The sequence below is a fragment of the Syngnathoides biaculeatus genome, chromosome 17 (assembly GCF_019802595.1).
Source record: "Syngnathoides biaculeatus isolate LvHL_M chromosome 17, ASM1980259v1, whole genome shotgun sequence".
NCBI lineage: Eukaryota > Metazoa > Chordata > Actinopteri > Syngnathiformes > Syngnathidae > Syngnathoides > Syngnathoides biaculeatus.
In genome coordinates, this window is record NC_084656.1 from 3,457,803 (window position 1) to 3,469,279 (window position 11,477).

The 11,477-nt window shown below is 40.1% G+C and overlaps 1 protein-coding gene across 5 annotated transcripts in view; it reads left to right on the forward strand.

The window, feature by feature from the left end:
• The window catches only part of thnsl2 (threonine synthase-like 2), a 33,959-nt gene extending 22,482 nt beyond the window's left edge, over positions 1 to 11,477 (forward strand). For 3 of the 5 annotated variants that reach the window (XM_061800556.1, XM_061800558.1, XM_061800559.1), the window contains 4 exons: positions 1,678 to 1,944; positions 4,052 to 4,177; positions 4,295 to 4,449; positions 8,712 to 11,477. In XM_061800556.1, coding sequence (XP_061656540.1) covers positions 1,678 to 1,944; positions 4,052 to 4,177; positions 4,295 to 4,449; positions 8,712 to 8,937 — 774 coding nt within the window. In that variant the 3' untranslated portion in view covers positions 8,938 to 11,477. The remainder of the gene's footprint in view (positions 1 to 1,677; positions 1,945 to 4,051; positions 4,178 to 4,294; positions 4,450 to 8,711) is intronic. The other 2 variants (XM_061800557.1, XM_061800561.1) reach the window with 2 other exon arrangements.

Sequence of the window (11,477 nt, forward strand, 5' to 3'; positions counted from 1 at the left end):
ACAATATCTTATTGGACAGTCTTAAACAATCTGAGACCAGATGCTGCTGTATTCACGGTGGTATCACAATCTACACAGACAATACTGGAAAAATAGAGGAATAGCGACAACTACAGGGAACACAGTGACACATGCAGAGCTACTACAAAATTTGCTCATAGCCGTTCAATTAACAGAAGAAATAGCCATTTGTAAATGTGCAGTGCACACATAAAATACAGACAAAGAATCATTAGGAAATGGATTTACAGATAAAATAGCAAAAGAAGCAGCAGCCAAAACCTTTATGGGATTAGCTTACCATGTAACAAATGAAGACATACTTTGAGATGTGTTAAGCAAAATGCAACAACAAAGCTTACCAGTAGAACTAAAAATGTGGAAAAAATAAGGTACTACTTTACAAAATGGGAATTATGTCAGCACAGATACAAAAAAAAAAAATTCTACCAAAAAACATTTTTTAAGTGGGTGGCAATCTTGAGCCATGGGAAGTCTCAGGTTTCAACAGGGGGAATGGTAGCCCTGGTACAAAGGCATTACATGATCCATGCATTTAACTTGTTTGATCTGTGTGCGACATAATCCACAAGGGAATGTGCATCCAAAACGTGGTCAGTTTCCTTAAGATACACATCCATTCATCCCGCCATCCATTTTCTTAGCCGCTTATACTCACAAGGGTCGCGGGGAGGGCTGGAGACTATCCCAGCTGTCAACGGGCAGGAGGCAAGGTACACCCTGACCTGGTTGCCAGCAAATTGCAGGTCACATGGAGACAAACAGCAGCACTCACAATCACTCGTAGGGGCAATTTGGACACAATGATAGATTTAGTCTAACTATACATACGTTACAAGCACGTAAGGGTCTCATTCCATTCAAAACACTGTTTGGGAGACCATACAAATTACCAATAATTTCCACACAATGAGAGATAGACGAATGATGAAGAAAAAAAAACACACAAGTGGGTCCCTTTCAGGAGTTATTAACAACCCCAAACAGCTTCAAAAATTGCAAAAAGGGGTACTTGAGTTCATTTGTTCATTGTAGGAAAGTTTTTGCTTTTGAAACCATTGTTAACACAAACAAAACTAATTTGTTTTTATTGGCCACTTGTAAGATAGCTGTTCTCATTCCCACTGCCAAGGTCGCTGTAGTCCGGTTACACATGGGAATGAGACTGCTGTCATAATGGCAACTAAAAAGTTAAATTTTACTGTTGGGTGTTGGATGAAAATGCTACCCTTTATTTTCATTTTTCTGTTCGAGTGGTACCTGTGGGAACCACTCAAGGTCCCACCCAAAAAAAAAAAATAAAAATAAAAACAAAACAAATTGGATAACTACATACAAAAAAGTGTCCAAAAGATTGTATTGTTTGCACAGATCCAGAGATAATACCAATGCTATTAATTGATAACGAATGCAAAAAAAAAAAAATTGGGGGATTCTGTGTATCCATTAACTTCTTTTGAAAAAACAAAAAAAAAAAAACATTGTTTTTTAATGGCGTGTCACTAGGACATTTCACATGCATCAATTTGATAGGACTAGAAACAAATTGGGAATTTTATCAGTATTGATGAGTGAAGCCATTTTTGTGCCACTGTCGTGGTCGTGCGGCAGTAACTGTGTGTTTGATTTTTTTTTTTTTTTTTTTTTTTACGCCAGATGCCTTTCCTGACGCAACCCTTCTGCATTTATTCGGAGAGAGAGCTGAAGCCAATCCCACCTAACTTCGGGCAGCGGCAGACTACACGCCGAACTGGTCACCAGCCAGTCGCAGTGCAGATGTCGACACCATCACTGAGTGGGAATCGATCCCACGCTGCCTTCACTCAAAATGTCCCTCTGAGGCAAACCCGAACTACAACGTGGCTCACAAGAAAAATGAGTTTGACATCCCTGCACTACACCATCAAAAAAAAAAAACAACAAGCAAGTTACTGTGCTTTAATAACCTTATTACTGCCATTTGTTTATTCATCCTATGTCTGTTTATGAATTAACATCTACTGTACATGCAGTTTTATCGGAACACTGGCATAGACTGAGCAAGACCTGAATGACATGGACAAAATAGCAGAAAGAAACACGTGGATACACCTTACACACTGTAAAAGGTCATCTCAGCTGAGTAACCCAAGGGGAAAGGTGAGCAAAGACCAGCATACGGTGGGTGCAGATTTATAGTATCTGAAAATACCTGAAGGCTGGTGAAGATTTAAAAGACACTTGACTCATTTAGGGGTGACTTGGTCGACATGACTTCAAAATGGCTAAATAATATGATAGCATGTTGGGCTGCAACATTGACAGCCGTAATAATATTTTTGTTCATATGCTACTTTTGGACACCTGTAAAGCTGACAAAAATACATAACAACAGAACCAATAATTATACTCAGTCAACTATGCCTACCACACATAAGATAAAGAGGTGCAACCTCATTTCAAATAACTTTGGTAAACAACTGTGCGGGAGGCATGAGGCATGAGAGGAGGACTCCATGTGTGCCTTCCAGTGAATCAGTTCAGCACTTTTTCAATTCTTTGGCAGAGTCTAATTGCTGGGGATTCCATCTTTGGGCTTATGCTAAATGAAACCCCCACTTTCTTCTCACCATTTGCCAATTTAATGCTACCTTAAACCCGAATGCCATACAAAAGAGTACGTATACAATGGAAGGAGTATTTTAACCGAAAAAGCCTGAGGAACATTTTTTCATTAGTATGATTATATATTTATTTTTTTTACAAATAGGAAACAAAACAGGTTGTTAAAGTTTGGCAAATCTAAAAATTTGGTGTTCTCTGTCCTAGTTTCTATCGCTGTTTGCAGCTATTCTTGCATTGTGTGGATGTTGTTGTATTCCCTGCATAAAGGCATCACTTAATCAACTTATAACCACTGCTATTGCCCTGACAAATTCAAAATTGGCAGAAATATATTCACTATTGGCACAATAGGGTAATGACAGTGATATTGCTGACCACGATGATGATGTTATGACTTCTCTTCCAGACCTGTTCTCTGATCCAGAAGATTACAAGTAATTAGTGCTATATTTTCCTCCGAATGTAAGCCGAAAGGGTGATCAATTAGATGATTTAAGGATTTGAGCAAATGTAGGATAAACAGGAGGTTAATGTAGAAATAATTCTAAATAGTATTAACTGCTTCTGACTGCAATGAAGAAATGCTTTGCTCTGCTCTAATTCAGTTACTGTTTCTGCCTACAATGAAGAAATGCTTTGCTCTGCTCCAATTCAGTTACTGTTTCTGCCTACAATGAAGAAATGCTTTGCTCTGCTCCAATTCAGTTACTGTTTCTGCCTGCAATGAAGAAATGCTTTGCTCTGCTCCAATTCAGTTACTGTCCCTGCCTGCAATGAAGAATGCTTTGCTCTGCTCTAGAAAACGTGTTAGCAAATGTAGGATAAACAGGGGGGGAATGTAGGAATAATTGTGATCATAATTATCATACATTTGCTTCCAATAAAGAAATGCCCTAAATAAGGTGGCAGCCTCCTAGCAGGAGATAGCAAGAACAAAAACATCTAATCATCAGAACTGTTAGAACTGCTGCCTGTTAAAGAAATGATGACCACACATGCACACGCACATGAACAAACATTTACACCTTGTTTCAAACTGTATTGCTTGTTGTCTCCTTTTTGTAACATCCATGTAAATAAGGGCCGTCTCAAAACTAAATAAATAGAGGTGCCGAGGAGAGGATAATCAGAGAGTGCATTGGTGAATTGTACGAGACAGTTCCTCTCCTCTCTCCTCGCGAGACTTGAACTGGTGTCTTTGCTTCCTTTTTTGTCCTGTTTAATGAATGTCTGATTGGTGAACCTGACATATACATTGATATAATACTGTACAAAATAATTGGTCGCATGCAAGGGTTTTCTGAAACGTAACACCTGTAATATTTTTTTTCCTGTTGGAATTAATGAGACTAAATTAATTTAATGGTTTTATGGGAGTTGTAAATTGACATTGTAACATTGCCACTAATGATGGTTTGTGATATAGGACCCTTACAACATGGAGCGAATATTCTGGCTGCTGTTGGAAAGAGACAGTGCTTTGGTGAAGAATATGATGGAGGAGTTTCAACATTTCCACAAACACATTTTGCTTGAAAACCACCATAAACTGGTAGCGGTTACTATCTACTCTGTCCATTTTAATGACTTCCACTAATATACAGACTTGAACATTCTAATACTTTGATGAAGCGTTGTGTTTTCTGTCTCTTTCCATTTGTATTTGTAGTTGTCCCGTACTTTGTCAACTGGAACAGTGACTGATGAAGGCATCTTGGAGACGATGAGGAGATGTTGGGAGGAAAACCAGTATGTGCTGTGTCCCCACACAGCAGTTGCTGCATGGCATCACTACCACTGTCCTCACAATCCTGCTGTTAAAAGGTCAAAACCATCACATTGTACTATACTTGTATTTTCACATTCACAAGATAGGAACTCCCATGAATATACAATATACAGTGGTACCTTTACATACGAACGTCTCTAGTAACAAAAAAATTCACGCTACGAAACGCTTCTTTGGAAAAATATTCTGTTGTTACAAAGCAAAATTAAGAATACAAAAGGCAAAAATAGGCCCTGGATTTGCAGCCCCCAAATTCCACTGAATATAAACATCCTGTATCTTGATTTGTGTAGAACTGCTCTCTCATGGGCTATTGCCACAGCTTTTTCTGGCATCTCATTGGCAAGGAGGGACATAGATCTTTACCCATGATGCTTTTCATTAACTTCTGACACTCGAGCGTCACCGAATTGCATGCTATTATTTTCACACGCTTTGCCACATGCTGGTGCACATTGGTAAAGTAAATTTTTTTGTGAGTTTTTCCATTTGTGGGTTTTGCAAGTTTATTCATCTTCCTTCACTATGGGCCCCAAGAAACTTTAGTGGAATTAAGTGGTGTGCATACAGTGAAGAAAATGAGTATTTGAACACCCTGCTATTTTGCAAATTCTCCCATGTAGAAATCATGGAGGGATCTGAAATTTTCATCATTGGTGCATGTCCACTGTGAGAGAGATAATCGAAAAAGAAAAGTCCAGAAATCACAATGTATGATTTTTTTTAATGATTTATTTGTGTGTTACACCTGTAAATAAGTATTTGAACACCTGTCTATCAGCTAGAATTCTGACCCTCAAAGACCTTTAGATACACCTGTGTGAGGATGTTAGCTGCATAAGGACAGCTGTCCACCCCATACAATCAGTAAGACTCAAACTTGTAACATGGCCAAGACCAAAGACACCAAAGACAAAATTTACAACTCCACATGGCTGGAAAAGGGTACGGAGAAATTACCAAGCAGCTTGATGAAAAGAGGTCCACTGTTGGAGCAATCAATAGAAAATAGAAGAAGCTAAACATGATGGTAATTCTCAATCGGAGTGGAGCCCCATGCGAGATATCACCTCATGGGGTCTCAATGATCCTTAGAAAGGTGAGGAATCAGCCCATGACTACACGACAGGACTTGGTCAATGACCTGAAAAGAGCTGGGACCACCGTTTCCAAGGTGACTGTTGATAATACACTAAGACATCATAGTTGGAAACCATGCAAGGCACGGTAGGTTCCTCTGCTTAAACCAGCACATGTCAAGGCCCGCCTTAAGTTTGCCAATGACCATTTGGATTATACAGAGGAGTCATGGGAAAAAGGTTTGCAGTCAGATAAGACCAAAATGGCATTTTTTGGTCATAATTCCACTAACCGTGTTAGGAGGAAGACGAATGATGAACTCCATCCTTACTGTGAAGCATGGTGGTGGTAGCATCATGCTTTGTTTTTTTTTTTTTTTTTCTGCGCATGGGACAGGATGACTCCTTAATAATGCACAGCATTAAGGAGAGGATGATCGCAGCCATGCATTGTGAGATTTTGGGGAACAATATCTTTCCCTCAGCCAGAGCATTGAAGATGAGTCGTGGCTGGGTCTTTCAACATGACAATGACTCAAAGCACACAGCAAGGAAAACCAAGGAGTGGGTCCGTAAGAAGCATATCAAGATTCTGGCGTGGCCTAGCCGGTCTCCAGACCTAAACCCAATAGAAAATCTTTGGAACGAGCTGAAACTCTGTGTTTGTCAGAGACAGCCCAGAAACCTGTCGGATCTAGAGAAGATCTGTGTGGAGGAGTGGGCCAAAATCCCTCCTGCAGTGTGTGCAAACCTGGTGAACAACTACAGGAAACGTTTGACCTCTGTAATTGCAAACAAAGGCTACTGTACCAAATATTAACCTCTATTTTCTCAGGTGTTCAAATACTTTATTTGCAGCTCTGTCACACAAATACAATAAATCATTTTAAAAAAATCAAACATTGTGATTTCTGGATTTTTCTTTTTAGATTATCTCTCTCACAATGAAGATGCACCTATGATGAAAATTTCAGACCCCTCCATGATTTCTAAGTGGGAGAACTTGCAATATAGCAGGATGTTCAAATAGTCATTGTCTTCATTGTACATTGTTAAATACTTCAATCAAGTACAACTGAACTCAGTTTCGCTCCAGCCGCCTTTTTCACAATGTTCATGCTCCCATTATTTTTTTTGATTAATCCTCATCCAAAAATCCATCAAAATCCTTCTCTCTGAATCCAAAATGAACTGCTGGGCAAATTCTCCATCACACACTCCAGCTTCCCTCCCATCATTGTCAGTCTTGTTGCTGTGCGGCTCTTCCGGCTTTTCGAACAAGTGTGGAAGGAGACATGTTATCCCAAGCATCCACAATCCATTCACAAATTGTGGCGTACCTCGCCTCGCACAGCCTCTTAATAAACTCTGTTTTCCATTTGTCATCCATCACTCCCATGCCCGCTCACAACTGTACTTTGTACACCTCGTTTACACTGATGTCCAGCGGATGAAGTTGCTTGGTCAATAGCAAGCTCTAATTTAATCTGCTGCGCTTGTTTTTTCATTGCAGTTGTTTGTTCTTTGATCATTAATCCATTACTCGAGTTGCTCTTCCCACTCGGGCCACCTCGCCTTGTTTCCGCAGAAACTCAGCTTTGTATTCTTGTTTTGGTGAAGCTCGTTTTCTTGGGTCCTCAACTTTAGCACCACAGAGTCATTGATCTTGAATTCTCTCACGGTTGCTTGATTCCCATGTTTCTCCACATAGATGATAGCTTGCAGTTTAATCTGTGCTTCGTAAGCGTGTCTTGTTATTGGTGCCATTTTTTGGGGTCCTTAGCCAAAGCGATGTTGTTTAGAACAAAACACATACCGGCATTATGTACCTTGTGGGGGCGTCCCTTTAGCGTCCTCTCGCATGCCCACACTTCCCTCTGTAGTTTCCGTATGCTGTCCTCTCACACATCCCATTTTCTTCTACATAAGTAGCGTGTGAGCAGGAAAGTCAGTTACACATTTTGGACGTCGGTTCACAGGTAAGGCACTCTGCATGATAAGGTGCCCTGTCCATTTTACTGAAAATGCCATGAAAATATCGTACTTTGAATGCTTATTTGGTGGAGGGTTGGGGGGGATAGTGGAACGGATTAGGCTATTTACATTTAAAAGAGCTTCTGCTTAGAAAAAAACTCACATTACAAAACTACTTCCGGAAGGAATTAATTATGCAAGTAGCGGTAACATTGTATCTCATTACATTGAGCTGGAAAATATAAAATGAAATGATTTCGCATGAACAAGTTTGAGTTCAAATGTAAAATACCCACTGAAAAAGTTTAAATTTTATGTAAATCAATACATTTTCATTTGTGAGATACCAAAGACTAAGAATGAAAGTGATAGAAATGGAGTTGAATTTAATGAAGTCAAATCAGACTAAACATCTTCTGGTTCAGGTCGTCAGGACCACCAAAGTCATTTACTTTGGTGAAATACCAGAATACTTAAAGAGGGGCCCTATAACTCAGTGGTTAGAGCATTGGTTTGATAAATCAGGGGTCGTGAGTTCGTTTCTCACTGGGGCCTCCACTCCCCAGAAGGGGTTGTGTCAGGAAGGAAGGGCATCAGACATATTCTACTTGATCTAACAGCTGAACACGACACACACACAAAAGTGTAGCTGTTTGACCATATTGACCAATGGACCAATGACCCTAAGCAGACTGCTAAAATGGTTCAAAAGTGGCTTGATGATAACAAAGTCACTGTCTTGGATTGGCCATCACAAAGCCCTTATCTGATTCCCATCGAGAATTTGTGGGCAGATCTAAAAAGGCATGTGCGAGCAAGGTAACCAACAAACCTGACTCAGCTACACCAGTTCTGTCAGGAGGAATGGGTCAGGATTCCAGCAGAGTACTGTCAGAAGCTTGTGTAAGGTTACCAAAAATGTTTGCCCCAAGTCATGGGAGTACAGTAAGGGATATGGATTTAAACTTTTGACCTCTGTGAAAATAATAAACTCTCTAAGAAATTATCCCCCTCATTATTGTGGCATTTAACAAAATTAAATAATTTTGCTGATCCTGACTGTCCTGAAACAAGAGAGGTTTAGTCTGATTCAACTTCAGAGAGTGAGACAAAAAATGAAATGTGTTTTTGCAGTGTATGCAGACTTCTGGCTTTAACTGTAGCGATGGTATGCTTTGTCTCAAAAATCGAACTCCCACTCCAAAGATCTCACCTAATTTCCCTCTCAAACTCATCTTTTTCAGGTGTTACCTCGCCACAGCATCCCCAGCCAAGTTTCAAGCAACAATAGAGAGAGCAGGGTTGATATTTGAGCTACCGGAAGCAGTTAAGGCTTTGGACATGTTACCATCACGATACCAGAACTTGGAACGCACCTTGGACTGGTGCAATGACTGGGAGCAGAGACTAAGAATGACACTCCAGTCTGTGAGTTTAGCCAGAAAAAACAGAGTGGCTTATTACAACTGATTTTAGGAGTAAAATATAAAGCACAATAGTTTTATAGATTTTATATTCTAATTGATATATACGTTCCAATATATGATTTATGTCCTTTATGATTTTTTTTTCTATCACACCACAAGGTATCTGCAATTCATAATCAAAGGGATGCAAACATTTAAATTCAAATGATGGGAATTGAAAAGATATTTGAATTTATTAAACGTTGTAAACCCTCAGGTTTTAAGAGGAGCTTCAACTTACACAGTGTTGTATACTTTGTAGTGTACACCACTGAGATCAAACACCATCTCCCCAACAACTGCCGATAGTTGACATTTTTCATTTTAAGGGCGAGTCGTGTGCTTCTAGGTTGACCCTAGTTCCAAAGTCAGTCCGATGCAGGGACACATTCGTGCCAGAAGAACAAGAATGACATGCTCACTGGTATTGGCTAAAGTGTTGTTTGTGTTCTGGAACAAACTCAACATTGTTAAATTGCTGTAGAGTATATGCAATTGAAAAAGGCCATAAGCTCAAATAACTCATAAAAACTGATTAAAGTTTTCTTTAATGTTAAGTATATATCCATCCAGCCATCCATTTTCTGAGCCGCTTATCTTCACATGGGTCATGGGAGTGCTGGAGCCTATCCCAGCTGACAATGGGCAGGAGGCAGGGTACACCTTGAACTGGTTGCCAACCAATCGCAGGGCACAAGGAGACAGGCAACAGTTGCACTCACACCTAGGGCAATTTAGAGTCTCCAATTGATGTTTTTGGGATGTGGAAGGAAACTGGAGTGCCCAGAGAAAACGCACGCAGGCATGAGAACATGCAAACTCCACACAGGCGGGGCCGGGATTTATATACAGTACTTACATATATCTATTGTATGTATTTCTTTCAGCTTATCCCGTTAGGGGTCGCCACAGGCTGTAATCTCAGATGTACGCTCATATTTATTTGGCACGGTTTTTACGTCGGATGCCCTTCCTGATGCAACCCCTCTGCATTTATGTGGGGAGAGAGCTGGAGCCTATCCCAGCTAACTTTGGGTGAAGGCAGACTACACCCTGAACTGGTCACCTGCGATTTTTACATATACATATACAAATACAGTGCCTTGTGAAAGTATTCGGCCTCCTTGAACTTTTCAACCTTTCACCACATTTCAGGCTTCAAGCATAAAGATATAAAATAAAAAATTTTTGGTCAAGAATCAACAACAAGTGGTACACAATCGTGAAGTGGAATGACATTTATTAGGTATTTTATACCTTTTTAACAAATAAAAAACGGAAAAGTTGGGTGTGCAATATTATTGAGCCCCTTTACTTTCAGTGCAGCAAACTCACTCCAGAAATTCAGTGAGGATCTCTGAATGATCCAATGTTGACTGATGATGACGGAATCGAGCTGTGTGTAATCAAGTCTCCTTGTAAATGTACCTGCTCTGTGATAGTCTCAGGGTTCTGTTTAATTTGCAAAGAGCAGTGTCATTACCAGAACGCTAGGGTGGACCCAAATGCACGACTCGGTAGACAGGGAGGCAGTTAAAGGAAGTTCTTTATTCGTTCCAAGGTCTTAAGCCGGAGAGTCATTCAGAGTGAGCAGCAGTATCAAGAGCGTCAAGCTTACGGGGTTGGTCGGAGAACAGGCAGAGGTCGGTACGCAGGGGTTCAGGATCGGGAACGACGAAGTCCGGGCACGAAACATGGATGGCAACGATCTGGCAAAGCCAGACCATCCGCTGGGTCCTATATATATATATCTATATATATACTGGGGTTAATTATCCCTGATGAGGCGTAGGTGTGCAGGGGACCTGCACCGCCAGGGCTGGAACCGACAGGACCATGAGAAGCAGTTTTTAAAATTTCGTTTAATATGTAAAATAACATGCCTCAACTCGTGCTCAAATGTGCTCCTAGTCCCAAAAGAGAGGGAGCAGTAAAACAATCAGCCAGAGATGGGACTATTTGCTATAATCATTTAGAATTATATTGATTGGGCATTTTTTAAATTTCAATCACTGTTGTCTGATTTCTGTTAAAAGTCACTTAAGTTATCACAAACGTACAACTTCTACACTTTCAAGAGATTTAATCGGTGATGGAAGGTTTCATCTGGATATTACTCAGTGACCAAGCAATATTTTCCCTTTATCTCGTTTTAGTTTAGCTATCAGTTTCAGTTATTAATTTGCCACCTGCAATGAAGTGCTTTAAGTGCATTGGCTGTGCATTTTAATTAGCTTAGGATTTTGAGAAATACCTACAAAATTTCAATACCGTGTGGATGTGTATTAAAAAAATAGAAACATTTGTGATTTCTCTCACATTTCTACAACAAGCTTAAGCCTTAGATGTATTAATTAAATTTTCTCTACAACAAATAAGACTTGTGGTGTTTACATAATTCACCTGCAGGACCTCGAGTTGGGGTGCGGGGTTCCGCACAGACTGTTTTTGTTGTTGCTCTTAAAGAGTAAAGGTTAACAGAGTTCCCGCCGTAATGCGAGTAGTGTTTTGATGTCTGCCAATAAAACAAGTTTTGTTCCTGTG